This window comes from Centrocercus urophasianus, unplaced genomic scaffold (genome assembly GCF_019232065.1).
Source record: "Centrocercus urophasianus isolate 14NV4802_14NV808 unplaced genomic scaffold, USGS_Curo_1.0 seq_24, whole genome shotgun sequence".
In the NCBI taxonomy this organism is placed as follows: Eukaryota; Metazoa; Chordata; class Aves; order Galliformes; family Phasianidae; genus Centrocercus; species Centrocercus urophasianus.
Window position 1 is genome coordinate 15,433,279 of NW_024884800.1, and position 18,016 is coordinate 15,451,294.

Below are 18,016 nucleotides of genomic sequence, written 5' to 3' on the forward strand. Positions count from 1 at the left end.
TCTGTTCTCACAATGGGCTCTGTAAAGACTCTTACCTCTGCTGTCATTGTTAGTTAATGATGACAGCTTAGATTTTAGAGATGTGTACTTCTTACTCTGTTAGTAACTTCTGGATTTTTGTGTTGCATTTTGTTGATCCAAAGCTGTTTCTGTCATTAGTAGAATTTTAATATCCTTTTTTCAGATCGCACTTTAACATCTTGCTCTGTGCTCCTTTGTACTTCTCAACAGATCTCAATGAATTCTGTTGCCAGTCTGTTCATCACAGATGTGGCTTCAGCCAATGCTGAGCCTGGCTGTGCACAATCAGTTATGTTTTAGTAGGTAGCTTGAATTCTGCAACTTGTCATTGATACAGTTTGGTTATTTCATTCCTAATATTTCTGTCTACTTGTATCATCATTTTCTTTGCAATAGTTAGGTTTTTATAATGCAGTGCTACATTGTCGCCTTTTACTTTTCAGCTGAGCTAGAGAACTTGAATGGGTCACTCCTTGAACTACTTAAATGACTGAAATTAATATATGTGCTTGCTTCCCTAGCTGAAATTATGTAGCCAAATGCCATGCAGCTACAAGTAGCAGAGAGGTAGTATGAGTGGGAGCTATGCTTCAAACTGCAGAGACAAAATGAAATTCAATGTAACTGCTTGCTTATTTTTTGACTGAGTTTAATGCTTTTTTTCCCCCTCTCTGAGCTGTATCTGTTACTATTAGGATTGCTTTCTTTATTTCCCCCCTCTTCCCCCCGGCAAATAACATTCCATCTTACTGGGTTTTCCACTCCTTTTTTTTCATCTGTTCTAGATGAGCATTCTTCCTTGGTGATTGTTTTATAGCCTCTCCTCACAGGAATGAATTTCTGAATTGTATCCAGTCATTGACAAAAAAGAAAGAACTGAAATACAGAATTATAGCTAGTAAAAGACTGGTGACTGGGCAGTAAGCAGCAGTTACTTTGAAGTCCAGGCAAAGGAATCTAGAACATTATGATGTTAAGGCTAGGATCACCCAGTTTTCTTCAGCAATTTGTATTTCTGTTCTTTCCATCTTATTGATTCTTAATGCTTGCTATAAACGTTGTTCTAAGAGAAAATGGAAGTAATCATTGTTATGGTGTTCCTCTGGCTTCTTTTCTATCTTTTCATGTGATTTGTGGGTCTTTGAGCTTTGTTAAAATATTTCATGGGCATCAAAGTGAACTAAAAGGTAGCAGGAAGTTAGCAAGGTACAAACGAGATACTTTGCATTGTGTTGTTGTTTGCACTTATCAGAATAATAATTAAGGAAGAAAGTATTTAAATTCTTTGAGTATGGCAGGCAAGTTTCCACAAGTAATGATTGCTTCTTTTTCTTCTTCCCCATTCTCATCTTCCTTTGTTCTAGATATTGAAACAAGTTGCTTAGAAGAAAAAACTAAAAGGGATTGTTTTACTCAGCTGGTGTTATCATGCTTGGTAAGTTGCATTTAGAAATTGTTTTAGTAAATGTGTTTGCCAAAATCTGAGAGGATGATTTGCAGATTTTTAAAGGTCTGTGGTTATGATGGGTGAATTCTTTCCTTTTTTTTTTTTTTTTAATTTAAGAAAAGTGTCCTGATTAAAAGTTGAAGATATGGCCCAACCTATGTCACACTTTTATTTTCCTGTTTTTAGAAAATACTGCATGTAGTTTTAATGTTGTAGCAGTGCGAACCCACAGTGTAATTTAGTTCAAGAGCACAAGGAAAGTTGCTTGTATACCAATAGTTCATTTACTTTCCCATTGTTGTTAATGAAGAGCAAAACGTTTGTTGGAATCCAGACAACCTTGTCGTGCAGCAAGGCTGCTGCATTATTGTTCAGTGAGGGGTTTTTGGATGGAGGAAGAACATAACATAGGAATGATGAAGTAAGAACTTAAAGTATGAGAAGTGCTATCAGAAATAAGCATTGGTTTTTCAGGAAAGAGGGAAAATACAAGTAATTTTGATCCAGAGTTGTGCCCTGCATTCTGAATTGAGACTCTTAAGTTCCTAAAGGCATCTATGTTTTGTTTGTTTTTTCTCCCTCTTTCTTTTTTTTCTTTAATGAGAATTTTAAAAATCCTTAAAACAAGCAATACTGGAAGAAGGCTGGTAACCACATCTTTTAATTAGACCAGCTGATTAAGTAGGATGTGTTGTTACCATTTCCTATGCCTGTATTTTTTAACTACTTTAGCTAATCTAATACGTGATGCTTTCTGAGTACCTTTACCTCTTGCATCATGGTGAGATGGTATAGTTGTCCCTTGAGTTCTTCTAAGGAGTTTTGAGAGAGCTGAACATTTTTCCCTTCAGTTAAACAGAAACTTTGCTTCTGAAGTTTGTGTTGCAGGACTTCTTTATGCATCCAACTCTTGCCTTTTGAAGTGGCATTCCTAATGATGTAGAATAAGCTTAACTCATAAGAAAAATCATCATATGAAATAAAGGCTTTTCTTAAGGATGGTGGGGAGTGGGCATAAGCTTTACAAATGTGTGGTTCTTGTAATAACATCCCTGGCTGCTAAGCAATATACAGTAACCAGCAATTAAGCTCTACAGCTTGTTATTCAAGGTGTTCTTGTACCTGACTTCTATCCTTCTGAAGTTCCAGTTTGGGTGAAGTAGTTTCCAGGTTTTGTTCTAAAGGCATTGTTACAAAACTAGTATGAAGGTATGTGATGTGCACGTGTCTAGGTCTTCACAGCTGACAAATCTGATGTGTGTCTTTGTTTTCTTTTAGTATCTTGTATCTGACACTGTCCTAAAGGAGCGTTTAGATCCAGAAACACTGGAATCATTAGGACTGATCAAGCAGTCTCAACAGTTCAATCAGAAATCTGTTAAAATAAAGACAAAACTATTGTAAGTTGTGGACAAGGGTTGGGTTTTTTCTTTCTTTGTGTTTTTTTGGAAGGTGAGGTGAGAAAGAGCAGTGGTATTTGATTTGGTAACAGTGTTTTCTAAGAAAGTTTGTTATAATAAAATACTCAGTTTTCTTTTAGGAAAAATGTTTTGCTGTGCTTTTAGGAAATCACTGATGATGATAGAACCTCATTAGCCCTCTTCCGTTTCTCAAGAATGTGGAAACTGAAGGCTGTTCTAATTTGACCTATTGCTGTGATGTTTTCTGTATGTGCAGATGAAATACTTTCATTTTATTTGTCACAAATGTTAATTTGCAAAATAAGAGCAAATTTTTTGTTGCTGTATCTGTTAAGCATAGGCATTTAGTGTTTCCATAAATGCTGTTATGCTAGTCCTAGCAACATAGTATATATTTTTGTGTATGTGTATTTTTCTGCATCCAATAGGTCAGTCTCTGTGTCAAAGAGCGCTGAAAGCTGCAACAAGTCCCAGTGAGCAGCATGCTAAGGTGATAGGCAGTTCTGGGACTGTCATGCGTAGGATGCAAGAACAGGATTCATTGTCAGTACAAACATCATCTTGCTTTTAAATGACCTTAATTTCAAACAAAAGGAGAGCTGGATGTATTTGGAGACTGCTTGCTCCCTTGAAGGTTTTTGTTTGACTGCATTCTCCAATTTTTCCAATAGCTGATAAAACTTATTTACTGAATTTATTCAAAATTAGCAATTTGAATGGGGAACTTAATATTTATAAGATCATGAATAAACTTTACTGTGAATGTGTTAATAACATTTGATTTCTCTTTGCAGCTACAAGCAACAGAAATTCAATTTATTACGAGAGGAGAACGAAGGTTATGCAAAGCTGATTGCAGAACTGGGGCAAGACCTATCTGGAAACATCACTAGTGATTTAATCCTTGAAAATATCAAATCTTTAATAGGTAAGGGATTTGTTGGAGGAATAAGGTCACTGATTTTCTTAAATGGTCTTACAACAGTGGAGGGTGACTTCAGGCAGCTGTTTGAGATCATCTGGGGATCAAATGGTCTGTTGCAGGCACGCTGTGTTAACAACACGTGTTGTTAGGTTGTCTCTGACTGAATTATGACATTTGGAAGTTCCTGTTTCTTTGGGAAAACTGAGTTTTGCAAATGTTGTGTGGTTGCAATTAATTTAAATACTCTATTTTCAGTATGTTCCACACATACCTTCTGTGGCTTTGTTTCAGCACACACTCAGAAGTAACATCTTCTGAGGATGTCCCAGTTGTCTTTCAGCAGGCGGATTAGAAAGTAGCAGTGTTTCTTGCTGTTTTACTGAATTCAGTGCATGAATATTCTAGTTTTGGAGAAGGTGAAAAAGTGGTTCTTCATGAAGGAGCAAACGTTACTCCTGTGTGTAATTCAGTTTGTGGTTTCTTTTTTTCCTCCGTATTTCTTTGCTGATTCGTGGTAACAGTAGAACTATGAAGTGTAAAGTATAGGGAATTATAGGCATTTCCTGTTTTAAATACATTTTAGGCTTTCTTTTTGTAATGTATGTATTTGCATTGTTGCTTGTTTTATTCAGTGACATTGCAGTCGCTTTCCAAAAGCTGTGCTAATATTTTATATTCTGCCATCTTTCACAGACTTTTGCTAGAAACTGCCAAATCCCATTAGTAATACTCCTATTGGAAGAGAGCTGGAGAAGATGGCTTTTTTTTTTTGTCTGCTGGGATTTCCAATATTACAGATAAACTTCCTGTAAAATGTCATTTTTCCTGACATACCAGGTCCTACTACAGTGGAAATAGCTTTTGGGGAAAGAAAAACTAATTAGATATCTGCATAGTTGGATGTGCATGGATTAAATTTTCTCACGAAACAAAGATGAAAGCAGTCTAAATGTAGACTAGTAGGCACTTTATTTTTTGGTGTGACTCCTGCAGTTTTGGTGATATACAGATAAATTTTCAGCATTGGCATAGGATGATCTGTGTCCTTGTTCCTGCTCCCTTCAAATAAATGAACTGTTCACCCTTATGCTAGCAGTAATACTGAATTGCTGTGACAGTGCAACTAGATGGATCAGGATCTAGCTGCAGTCCAACTATCACTTTTTGGGAATGTAAAATAACAGCCTGTGTTCACATGGCTCATCTGTGCAGCTGCGTGAATGAGCCCCAACACAGGGAAAAGGAGGAAAGGAAGAAGCACAGTGGGTTTAGTGATGTTTGTTTTGTGTTTATCAAAATGGTTCCCTTAAGATGGCATTTCATACTTCTTGTGTAGTTTGGATTGAAAGTCCTGTTGACTTGTCTTTGCCTAATTCAATATTAGATGCGAGTTTACACAGTCAGTGGAGCTACAGGTAATCTAGATTGTTCTGCTGTATGTAATTCTTTTCTGTTAAAATTCAGGTTTGATGTAACTTGGAAAAAACAAATGTGTTTGTGGGTTAATAACAGAATATAAATGAGAAGTAGCAATAGTAAACTTCTCTGTTCTTTTCCTGTAGGATGTTTTAACCTTGATCCTAACAGAGTTTTGGATATTATCCTAGAAGTCTATGAGTGCAGGCCTGAGTATGATGATTTCTTTGTACCACTGATAGAGTCTTACATGTACATGTGTGAACCTCAAACTCTATGCCATATCCTTGGGTTCAAATTCAAATTTTATCAGGTAATGTATTTGCATTCTTAATTACTGTTTCTGGTGGTTGATTCTACTCAGTGCTGAACCTCAGTCAGTGATAAGACTTTTGCTGTTCTTTAAAAAAAAAAAAACAAAACAAAACAAAAAACATAGAAATTAATCTGTTGTAACATTCCAGTTTTAAAAGCAACAACTTCATGACTTGAGTGGAATTCTCTGATGTATTTTAGAGCAGAATGCTGTCAGCTGGCTGTCCTGGAAAATCAACAGTCTTGATTGTGATGCTTTCATTTTAACTTACATAGTTATAGAAGCACTGTTCTTTGTAAGACAGAAGCATGTTTGTAAGGGAATTCTGGATGATACTTGAGAAAGTCATAGAATCAGTGAGTTTGGAAAAGACCTCTGTGATCATCTAGTCCAACTGTCAGTCCACCTCCACCATGCTCACTAAACCATGTCCATAAGTGCCACATCCATGCTTTTCTTGAACACTTCCAAGGACAGTGACAATCACTTCCCAGGGCAGCCAGTTCCAATACCTGACCACTCTATTCAGAGAATATTCAAATATTTTTTTCAATGTGAGGAATTGCATACAAGCACCTTAAGGTGTGTATGTAGCTGAATCTTGTCATTTCTGAACATTTCTGGTTGTGTGCTGCAGTTAATTCTAGTAATATGGCAATATGCCTTCGGAGTTGAATCACTTGAATAACATGATAGCAAGGAGAACTGTGTTAATGTACCTTTAAGTACTTTCACTTCTTTCCTGACTTTTAATTTGCAATCTTGTCTTTAGGATCCCAGTGGTGAGACACCTTCCTCCCTGTACAGAGTTGCTGCTGTCCTGTTGCAACATAATCTCATAGATTTGGAAGATCTTTATGTTCATGTAAGTGCTGAAGTCACAGTGCTACTTGGTCAGAGGCGAAAAGAAAAAAATAGTTTTTGAAAAAAAGCCAGATGTTTTATTCTGTTCTTGAAGCTTACATCTCATAATATGCCTTCTGACACCTGTCTGTGTGCACTTACTGTCTTTTAAATTTCTCAGTGCTTTCTAATGATGCATATTCACTCAAGCACACACTGAAGTCCGAAAACTGCTTTCTTTGAGTGTACTATCCTCTTGATTTATTTACCTCCTGCCTGTGCAGGGGATGAGTTAAGTGATAGGAAGTGGGCTTTAAATGTCCTGAGTAATTTCCCCTAAGAGCTAGACTCTTGGAGTGTCGTACTTCTCTAAGCTTGGTTTTTGAAAAAAAAGTGATAGAATGATCAACAGCTTACCTTTTATTTTAATACTAGCTTAAAAAAAAAACAAGATAGGTATTCCTGGATAGGTATGTAACTTCACATACAGGAGTTCTGAATTGTTAGCCTGCCAGAGCAAAATGAAGTTGCGTATTCTGATTGAGTGTGAGAGACGTGTTCTCGAGGCTGGCACTCCGTCATCCACCCAGCATACTGATGTGACAGATGGTAAACAGAATGTTACAGTTATCAAAATATTTTTACATTATGCACCAGATTTTAATTTCACAATATCCGTGTATCTCAAGACCCTTAAATCTTCCACTGAAATCAAGGAAGTGAGATCTAATTAAAGCTATGGGAATCTTGGAATGTAGTTGTGCTGTTGATTTGTGTGGCAGTTAATGGCATTAGTAGCAATCTGACTGTTTCTTCATTCATGCTTCTTTTTGGCTAAAACTGTGTCAGATGGAGCAGGAGTGGGAGTGGGTATCTCAGATAATCAGTGTGGAGGGAGGAATGCATGATGATTGTTTTGGTTTATTAAGAAATGTTAATAAAGTCACAAGGTGAATGCTTAGGTTGAGAATTAAGAACTTGCCCAGTCTTGGCTCAGACCTGAATAGGTATGCATGCCTTTGTGGCAGTCTCACAGCTGGAATGCCCCCTTCATTTATTTGCACTGCTTGCCTTTTCTTGTGTTGATTCTTGACCTCATTTGCTATCTGCTTCCATTTCAAAGTTCTCTGGCAGGCTGCATGTTTTACCTTTGACTGAATGTTTGACGTGCCATTTTCTGCCTCTCTTTTTCAAACAGGCTTAATTTTACTTAGGGGAGTTCCCTGAAATTGTCTAACACACGTGCTGCTCAGAATACAACACTTACATTGTGCACCTTCTGTACAGCAGTTGTTGGGCTTATGCTTCTCATTAAGAATATCCTTGTTCCCTCCATCCCTCAGTCCTGTAAGATCTGCTTTTTGCTCACACAGACATCATGTATATAATAGATATTGAACCCAAAAGATGTAATTTACTTCTTGGCTTTCCTCACAAGGTATTTCTTCGTGAACTTTAGTAGATTGTGTTTTAAACATCTTAATTTTCCTATTGGGATTCTTTCTTCCCCCGAACTTGTAAGAAATGGAAGAGTTCTCATATCTTTTCTTTGTTGATGATTGTCTGAATTCTACTATCGGTTTATTAGAAGAGAGAACAGGTAAAAAAATCAAATTTAAAAAAAAAATTCCCATGTTTAAAACCAGTGGAAGATTACTTTGCCAGAGGGCCTAACTCTGCAGTAAGTTACGATTGATCATTTGCAGTTAAAATTTTGAGCCTGGGTTTTAGGAATGAAATCTGTGTGGATTTGAAGTGTGTCCCTCTCGAGCAGACCTTTTCTACTCTGTCACAGCTTGAACTTCTAATTCTTGCATGTAGAATTATCTTCCTCACTCAATCAAGTACGAGATGATGCTCAGGCTTTACTGTATCAGGTTTCTTAATGTAACACCTCTTTAAGGAGCAGATGTTACACCTGCTTAATCCAAATTGCTGGTGAATAGGAAATGCTGTCAAGCATTAAGTGATTCTATAAAATGAAGGGCCATTGAACTGTATGTATGCTATAAAAAATAACTGTATGTTATTTTTTTAGTGGTGAAATACAGTTTTCTTTACATGACCATTCTCTTTGTTTTAAGGCATTTAATGTGATTATCAATCATGTGCTCAGTTGTCACAAAGCATCTACTACTGAATGTTTAACTATGCTGGTAAGGAGTAGAAGGTGAACAGTATATTCTTAATCTGTTATTGATTTCAGTAGTTTGTTAATAGTATAATTTCTGTTGGGGCTATGATAACAAGGAGGATAATCTTCCAAGAGGTAAGTTTGTGATTAGTGTCAAAGAAAAACACAGGTTCTGCCTGGTGCTCAGTTGGTGAATATCAGGAAGGAATAAATCAGTTATTTCTGAAAATGAATAATGTTTTTCTTTTTTCTTAGCTTCTTCCAGGGGATAATGCCATCATTGAAGAACACAAGCGAGAGATAGTGGAAGCTAAGCAGATTGTGAGAAAACTCACCATGGTTGTCTTATCCTCTGAGAAAACTGAGGAAAAGGAGAAGGAAAAAGAAAAAGAGGAGGAGAAAACCGAGAAGGTTTGTGTGTGTGTGTGTGTGTGTGTGTGTGCGTGTGTGTGTGTAGTCTTCAAGAAAACAACTGTAAGCTGAGTGTAGGCATTGACTATGAAAATATTTTTGTATTTGAGAAAATATTGAACAAAAAAGTTGTATATTTTAAGTCAAAACTGTCCTCTTTGCCTTAAGATCTATATCTTGGTGCAATTGTGTGCTTTATATTTAAGGTGCTGCTGTGTCATGTCTTGTTACTGTGCCCTAGGTCTAACTTGCTAAAGTGTATTCAAGCTTTGTAGTTTAAAAAGTTCTCAAGATACTTTTCCCCCCCCCTTCATTTCAGTGTTTTCAGCGCTACTCATGTCTTATTTAAATAAAATGCACAAAAAAAGGTCAATTGCTGACTATTTGCATCATGTAGTTGTACTGGAAAGGAGAGAGAAATCCATGAGTGCTGACATCTCCTGCTTTTCATTTTCTTTATCCCTCTGATTCATGATATCCAGCTGTTTTGTCTACTTATTCCTACTTGTACAGAATCAAGATAGGATAGAACATCTCTGACCTTTCTTTCTCTTTTTCTTGACTAACTTGAAAAACTTAATTTCATTCTCATCCCTTAAGCAGCTGATGTGGTCACTGCTCTATGGCTCCCAACTGCAGTTGTAATCTGCTGCTTAAACTGATTCCTTTCACTCGTTTTAAGTTTTTTATCTCTGTGCCACACAGCTTTTTATTATACCAAATCATTTTGGTCTATCTATTCTGTGGTTAGTTGAGCTAGGTATCCTCTCAGTGTCCTCTGCAGCACACATCACAATATTGTGATGGAAGGATAAACTCCTGGGCATAGGGAGCATACGTATTTAAAGTGATATCGGATTAAGAGTGTTTTTTATGGCTAAGATTTAAATTTAAGCACTAGGAAATGTTCTGCTGGAAGCTGCAGTGTTTTTTCTGAAGGGTTACAGTGACAAGTAGCACAATCTGAGGGTGTGTAGTGGGGAAAATGATGAGCTGAACTTAAACAGCTTCTATAATTCCTTGCTTGCCGCTCTGCAGTGCATGCTGTTTCTTGATAGCCTTGTTTCTATATTAATGTTTTCATATGCTCTGAGTAGTTTATGGAGGAACTACAAGTGAAAGCTGTTGGCATTTTCATTTTGAGTGCTTTTTATCCAGCATGCAGTTTTAGCTTGACAACTTTTGGTAAAGTACTGTGAAATACACATGTGGGTAAGAAGGGAAAAATACGTATAACAATTCCTAACTTAATTTAATTTAAAGCTGTCAGGTGCTGTTTTTTGTGAAATGAATTATTGTGTCATAATCAACTCTTAATAAGAATAGTTTAGTGTTGGCAAATGCATTATCTTCTCTTGCCTTTTGAGATGCATTTAATGCATAACAAAATGATACTGAAAACAAATGAGTAGGGCGTTAAAAAAAAAAATATTAAGTTCCTAACTCAGCAGTATGACTAGACTTCATAGCAAGTTCAAATTGACTCTCTTCTGTGTTGTGTGCTTTTGCAGTTGGAGGCTATATTTCAGAAGAGCATGCTTAGTTGAGGACATACAGTCAGCAGTATGTACGTGTGAGCAGTGACTGCTTTGGAAATAGCACACAACAGTGCAGTCTGATCATTAGTTTTAACAAGTATGTTTATACTGACTGAGTAGTTACAGCTTGTAATTGTTTTTAAGCAATTTGATTTTCAAGAAATCCTTCATGCTGGAAGTGGATTTCAAGCTTTCTGGTTACACTGCTGAGAAGTTTCCAACAATTTCAGGAAAGGATCAGCTTACCCTTTTGTTAGTGTACTCTAGGGTGACTGAAAGAGGCAATCCTTGGCATCAGAGGAACTGATATTTCAGAGGCTGATCTTATTCTGATGTGCACGCATATATTTTGAATAAAACATATTGTGTGAAATTTCAGTACTGTGATTTCACCATGGATGTTTTCACTCTGAAAATTTCTTCTAACTGTATACTAGGCTATCTGCTAATTCCACAACCAGCAGGAAAGAGAGTTGCAAGTGTTTTAAAGTGGTTTTAAAATGAACAAAAAGTCCATGCGAACCATAGAACTTTAGAAACATTTAGCTTCCAGTTTTTGTCATCAGTTTTTCATGTCTGTTTATACAATTTTAAAGAAAACTATTTTGGGGGGAGGGGGGCCTTAATATGCTTAAATGATTTGACTTAAACGTTGGAATCTTCTGTTCCTCTATGTAATGTTAGCTTTGGTTTAGAGTGATGGCAAACTTGCAGCACTTAGCTACGTTCTGTTACTTCACTGAGTCATTTAGTAATAGACTGGTGAGGTAATATATCAATAACGTGCCTCTGCTGCTTCGAGACACGGTTTCCCTCTTTATTGCAAAGTGGGATATGTGGGAAGTCTTCTGTAGCCTTACAGCTGGACTTTTCACATTGGCACTTAGTCTAGTGACTTGGGATACAAGCAAATTCAGAGAGAGAGAAGTTTAATTTTTAATCTGATTTTGTAGGAGAAATTCCATGGAGAAAAAATTGAGAGAAATTAATGTTTTTAAAATCCAGAACGTGTCATGCCAAGAGTTCTTAGATGCTTGTTTGTTCTTAAAATGACATGTAAGGAAGCAAGCTGCATTAAACTGATGTTTTTGAAAAACGCATGACCAGACACATTTAATTTATTTTGTAACTTGTTTCTTTCATGAAGCTGTTAGTTTTCGTGTGGACTAATTTTATTGCTGTTGTTCAAGTGTCCTTGTTGTGTAAGCATCTAGCTGAATTTTGTTTTTCCATGTTTATATCTTGTATGTGTATCTATGTATGTTTTCTTCCTGGATTTCTTTTTGCAGCTTACATCTGGCTACTGTTTAAAGGGGCAGATGAGCACACTTTATTAATTGTTTATTGTCTTGCAGCCTCCAGATAATCAGAAGCTTGGTTTATTGGAAGCTCTATTAAAAATTGGTGATTGGCAGCACGCACAGAGTATTATGGATCAGATGCCTCCATTTTATGCTACTTCACATAAGCCCATTGCGATTGCCCTTTGCCAGCTCGTACACGTGACAATTGAACCTTTGTACCGCAGGTAAAGAGGAAAGTAACTGCAACAGTAGTTTCCATTGAATAGTGCAAAAGTGTGTAAAACTTGCAAGCATAAATTCATTAATAAGCCTGGCTGTATTGTCCTGTTCTTAATTTTTTTCTTAAAACTTTCACTTCTGCATCGTGTGAAATGGTGTGCAACTTATTTTCAGGGTTGGTGTACCAAAAGGGGCTAAAGGGTCACCAATTTCTCCTCTGCCAAACAAGAGAGCACCGAAACAAGCAGACAGCTTTGAAGACTTGAGGAAGGAAGTGTTCAACATGCTGTGCTACCTTGGTCCTCATCTCTCCCACGATCCCATTTTATTTGCGAAAGTGGTGCGCCTTGGGAAAGCTTTTATGAAAGAGGTTGGTGAGATAAAAGCAAACAGCTTATTGAACCTGCCAGAAGGTGCTCGAGCATTGTTATGTGTATATTAAAATAATTTAAAAAAAAATTGGAGAATCTTATTTTAATTCTTGATCAGTTTTACAATCAATGAACGTAAACCAGCATTTCTTGCATAGCTTGAACATAGTGGTTTTATATCTAGGAAACTGTAGTGGTAACTACAATTTTGATAATTAAGATACCCTTAATTGCATTGAAAATGCAGTTAATTTGGAGATCATAATTTCAAGTGAGTAATTTGTTTTACTTCTGTCAGCAGATTATAAGGACTACTTTGTGATTAAGTTTCAGTACCAAAGATTTGTGAAAAAGCCCTTGTTTCTTTGTGGATACACGAATTAAAATGGAGGTTGCTTTGTTATAGTTTAGTTCGTATTTATAAATATATACACGTGGTTTCTTTATAAGTAGTAGAAAAATGGTAGCTTAATGTATTTACAACAAGGATGAGCAACTCTTAGCTATTTGCTTTAGGCTGGAGCTACGAAGAAATTCATCAGTGACAGAATGGTTAAGGTAACATAGGGAAAGTTTTAGTGCGCTATTGCCAATAGCATGTTAAACCATTTAATGCTCAGTAGATGTGTTTATAACTGGAGATGATTTGTAAGCTAACCCATACAGTAGTTTAAAGTTTGACTACTAATATTGCATTGCAACTTTCGTGCTCATGCATAGCTTGAAGATGATTTTGCATTTACTGGTGTGTTAGCTTAATAAGCTTTTTAATGGTGAGTTGAACAAAAAGAAAAGGAAGCAATTTTGTAATTAAGACTAAAATCTTGAGTGGGTATTATTGTGAAAGAAAGGTGAGGAAATGATTCTGACTGTTGATAATTGAATTGGAAGTCCTGCTTCTTTAGGCTTCTCTCCAGTAAGAAAATGGAGTGTATATTTATTTATATGCACATCTACGTGTGTGTGTGTATAGATGTAGGTTTCCTCAAAACTTCAGTTGTCTCTTTTCCAATGTAAGCATGCAGAGTCACTACACGTGTAATCAGTGCATTTTATTTATGCATTTGAATTTCAGTTCAACCTTGCTATTTCTCTGTTAGTTCTGCTCGCAATAATTAAAGAGCTTTCAAGTATGCTAGTATCTCTTCTATAGAAGTTCTTCATGAACTCATTAGTAGTTACCAGTTTCATCAAGGAATTTGTGTAGCTAGTGATAGAGTATGGTTTTTGTTTTTCTTAATGATAGTAAATCTTACCAGCTCTTGAGAAAATGTTGTACTTAGATTTGTATGCCAAAAACTTTAAATTGGTACTACAGCGTAGCACAGTGTGCAGTTACTGAACTGCTCACCAGTTGGAGGTTGGGGTGTTTTCTGTTCTAGTAATTGACCACAAGATATATTTCTAGATAATGCATTTGTTTGGGTGGAAAAAAGTATAACAAAGCCCAGGAAATTTCCTCATGAAATCCAAACTTCTTTTTATTACTGCTTTTTCTATTGTGAAGTTAAAGTTGCTGATCTTAGATTGCAGATCAGTCTTCCTTTTTCAGGGTTTTGACAGAGTCCAGAGAGCCTTGTATCAGCAAAATAATTTCACAAGCCACACACATGTACTGCTGAGAATATGCTAATCCACTCTGCATTGCTTTAAAAGCTGTTGGAGATACAGGAAAAAAAAAAAAAACCACAACAACAACAAAAAACAAAACTCTTTCCTGTAGGTTCTAATCTGATTTTTGAATTCTTAGGATGATTTAATGTGTGATTTAATGGTATTTCATGGTAGTTAATACTGAAATTAACAGGAAAACATAGTTTTAGTGACAAATTTAACAAGATAAAAATGTTTCAAAGAAGGTAGAAGGCCAAATATAATTTGGAGGAGAGTCAAGATTTTGTTTTTGTATGATAACAATCATAGAATCATAGAATGGCCTGGCTTGAAAAGGACCACAATGGTCATCCAGTTCCAACCCCCTGCTGTGTGCTGGGTCACCAGGCTGCCCAGAGCCACGTCCAGCCTGGCCTTGAATGCCTCCAGGGATGGGGCATCCACAGCCTGCTTGGGCAACCTGTTCCAGTGCCTCACCATCTTCTGAGTGGAAAAACTTCCTCCTAATATCCAACCTAAACCTCCCCTATCTCAATTTAAAACCATTCCTTGTCCTGTCACCATCCACCCTCATAAACGGCCATTCCCCCTCCTGTTCATACATTCCCTTCAAGTACTGGAAGGCCACAGTGAGGTCTCCCTGGAATCTTCTCTTCCCCAAGTTAAACAAGCCCAGTTCCCTCAACCTTTCCTCATAGGAGAGGACAGAACAGTAATGACTTCTGTATTCACAGGTGGTGAATTAATGTTGGATTGATGAAGTAATATTATAAGCCTGATGGTATTTTCTAAAATGTCAGCGGGTTTCATTTTTCCCTGTTGTGTTTTTTTCCAAGAGAACTGTTTTAAAATACAACAGCCCATAGTATAGCTTTTTTTTAAGCTTTATCAGGGGGTTGCAAATGCTGCACGCACAAATATAGTGAAGCCAAGGTATTTATGCATGAAGCTTACTTGTGTCCTTTACACAATTCAGAAATGATGAGGGTAGATATTAAGACTTGGTTGCAGGAGGAAGGTTCCATATTGAAATAGATGAAAGCACTGCAGCATGCAGAACTGAGAGCATACACTGCAGCAGATGGTGCTAATAAGAGTTGGAGAGGATCTGTGTAGATGCCCTTCCACCCACTAGGCCTGCAACTATTTCAATGCTAGCAGATCTGTAAAATTAAATGTTTGCTAGTCATGTAACCCTCTTCGTGTATGCTTGTGCTGAGAAAGCCTTGTTCTGAAACTGTTAAACGTTAGACTAATTATTTTATAATTAACTTCACTGTCTTTGTTATAGTTTCAGTCTGATGGAAGCAAGCAAGAAGACAAGGAGAAAATGGTGAGTGAGTTTCTTAGAGACTTTCCATCAAAAAACGAACATATGAATCAACTCTGCTAGAGCTACTATGTATTTCTTGGCAGAGTTCTGAATGTTCTTGTAATCTCATCCCTCCCACATGCTGATTATTATTATGTATTTTACATCAGTGAAATGGCAATCTATTTTTATTCAAGGAGGTAAATTTATGTTGTCAATTTTAATCTTATTTTTTGAGGAGTGAGCTTTTTTTAGAGGAAGGAGTTAAGAGAGTTTGCAGCCTTTTTCTCTGTACCATTTAATTATTTACCAAAATATACCTTGTAGTCTTGTTGGGTGAGCTTGAGCACGTCAGTTTTGCATTACTGTGGTGTTGGCCTTTCCCACCTCCCCTGGATTCCTCAAATTTAATTTTGTTCTTTTAGCATAGTGCTTTTTACTGCTCAGTGGCTCTGAATTGGGTGGAACACTTCTGTTATGTAAACAGATTCTCATGATGGCATCTTGTATCTTAAGTAACTTACTGGGGAAAAGCATAGAAATCAGGAGAAATTAGATATAGGGAAGGTACTCAAAATACAAAGGGCAACTTTTCTTTATTGAGCAATTCAAGATTGGCCTCAGTGAAATCTGGGTATCCAGTTGAGATTGAACTTGTTTAATAAAACGTCTGTTTAGTCTTTTAAATGAACAAGCAAACTTTCTGTATCAAGTTAGTATAGTGTTCAGCAAGTTGTTGTTACTACTTGACATGATTTACTGATTACTGCAGTTGTAGTGGAGGGAAATAAAGTTACTAAAAGCACTAATAATTAAACTAGGATAACTGAGTTCGATCTTACTAGTCACTGGAGATTTTGAGTAACTTGACCATTGTCACCTATAGTTGCTATGAGCTCATGGTCTACAGGTCACTGACCTTCTGTAGATATTGTTCATCTCACTCATTCTGACATTCCAGAACGTTTCTGTGGATTAGAGAGGTAACTGTGTGGTTCAGGGAATCAGTGGTAGGCTGAGTCTGTCCAAGTCTTGTAGGAAGTTGACCTAAGGGTAAAGTGACACTGCCAAATAGTGCGTGAACTGGTTGGTTTTCCCTGACTGGAAGGGAACTGCTGCTTGGAAGAGAACAGAGTTCATAACTGGGAAGTGGTTGAGAGTCTTGGGACTGTTGTTTCCATGATTGAGTCCTTTCTTGCAAAGAAATCTCATTTGGAGATGCAAGTAGCTGTTTGTACATGGAAATGTGAATTATGTACTGACAAAGATAATTTTTTAGTGTTCGCATACTGTGGTGTAGGATGTGGTGCTAATGATTGTGCTCTTGTGAGAACGTTCACTTAGTGCTAAGAAAATGACTCCAAGGGATTAAGCTGAGTGTAATTATAAGTGTTTTTGATTATTATTTATTTCCCCTGTGGCTTCTCTAGTGTACTCAGTGGGAAACAAATGTTTTTTAAAAAAAACTAGTTGATACTGAGAACAAGAAGACTGGTACTCTGTGTCTTGAGAACATGTATAATGCTTTCAAATTTAAATCCATGATTTTGAATGTTGGAGTAATGATAAAGAAATACCTTAATACGTTGAAGGTAGTTGCCAAAATAAATCCATTTTCTGCTATTGCACTTCATGGAAGTCTGTAGTGTATCTTTTTATGAATTATTTTAAAATATCAATGTAATGCACTGAAAATAGCTTCATTGCTCAATTACATCATATAGGCAAATATTGACAACATATATGGTTCATGAGTTAGCTAAGAGAAGGTTCGATGGGATACTTAAGTTCTTCTAGTATTTGGTCTGGCTTTTTGTTGTTTAGGAAGTCATCATCTTGTGGCCAACTTGTATTTTGTTATTTTACTAAGATGTGCAATTCATGTTGCTTTTGTATCTGGTAGTTACCTTGAGTTTTGTCTTTATTACAGGAGGTACTGTTCAGCTGTGTGTTGAGCATTACCGATCAGGTTCTGCTTCCTTCTCTTTCTTTGATGGACTGCAATGCGTGCATGTCTGAAGAACTGTGGGGAATGTTCAAAACATTTCCATACCAGTACCGGTGAGTAGAATTGCTTGTTTCTGTTCTTTGGAAGTGATCTATCTTAAACTATCAGTATAAAAACTAATTTTCCTTTGATCATTTTTCAAGGTACCGTCTTTATGGGCAGTGGAAGAATGAAACATACAATAGCCATCCACTCCTAGTGAAAGTTAAGGCTCAAACCATAGACCGTGCCAAGTACATCATGAAGTAAGTTGTGTGAGTCCATCAACTACCAGCTGTAACAGTGTGCTGCATTTCACCAAATGAAGAAAAACAAAAAAACCCTTGGCAAATGTATTCCTTTTCTAATGACTCAGTTTCATCGATGATCCTTGCCTGTGGAATATTTGATGTACAGTGATTAAAAATTGTCAAATTAATAATAATACAGAGTTGTTGGCCACAAGTAAGAGTGCTTCATTTGAAAAAAAGGACCCACTAAGTGGTTTAAAACTTTTCCATGGATGTGCTGCTGTTGATGAATTGCTTTGCTTACAGGAGTGCTACAGATTCTCTCTGGGTGTGGACACCATTTAGTCTCAAGAGAGTGAAAAGTGTTGTCATTTTCTGTAGCTTTCACAGGAGGGACACAAGTTGAATTGGGTGGTTTGTTCTCATCTTCAAGCAGACACAGAACAATTTTATCTTAAAAATAGCATCTCTATGATATCGTTGTCA

The 18,016-nt window shown here is 36.7% G+C and overlaps 1 protein-coding gene across 4 annotated transcripts in view; it reads left to right on the top strand.

The window, feature by feature from the left end:
• THOC2 (THO complex 2) overlaps positions 1 to 18,016 on the top strand; it is a 51,674-nt gene that overhangs the window by 8,707 nt on the left and 24,951 nt on the right. For all 4 annotated transcript variants that reach the window (XR_006169971.1, XR_006169970.1, XR_006169972.1 and 1 more), the window contains exons 5-15: positions 1,386 to 1,456; positions 2,747 to 2,868; positions 3,684 to 3,817; positions 5,377 to 5,543; positions 6,319 to 6,411; positions 8,779 to 8,934; positions 11,828 to 12,000; positions 12,170 to 12,365; positions 15,272 to 15,313; positions 17,223 to 17,353; positions 17,444 to 17,545. Coding sequence is in view for 1 of the 4 variants with exons in the window: in XM_042824836.1 (XP_042680770.1) it covers positions 1,386 to 1,456; positions 2,747 to 2,868; positions 3,684 to 3,817; positions 5,377 to 5,543; positions 6,319 to 6,411; positions 8,779 to 8,934; positions 11,828 to 12,000; positions 12,170 to 12,365; positions 15,272 to 15,313; positions 17,223 to 17,353; positions 17,444 to 17,545 (1,387 nt within the window). In the remaining 3 variants the exon portion in view is untranslated. The remainder of the gene's footprint in view (positions 1 to 1,385; positions 1,457 to 2,746; positions 2,869 to 3,683; positions 3,818 to 5,376; positions 5,544 to 6,318; positions 6,412 to 8,778; positions 8,935 to 11,827; positions 12,001 to 12,169; positions 12,366 to 15,271; positions 15,314 to 17,222; positions 17,354 to 17,443; positions 17,546 to 18,016) is intronic.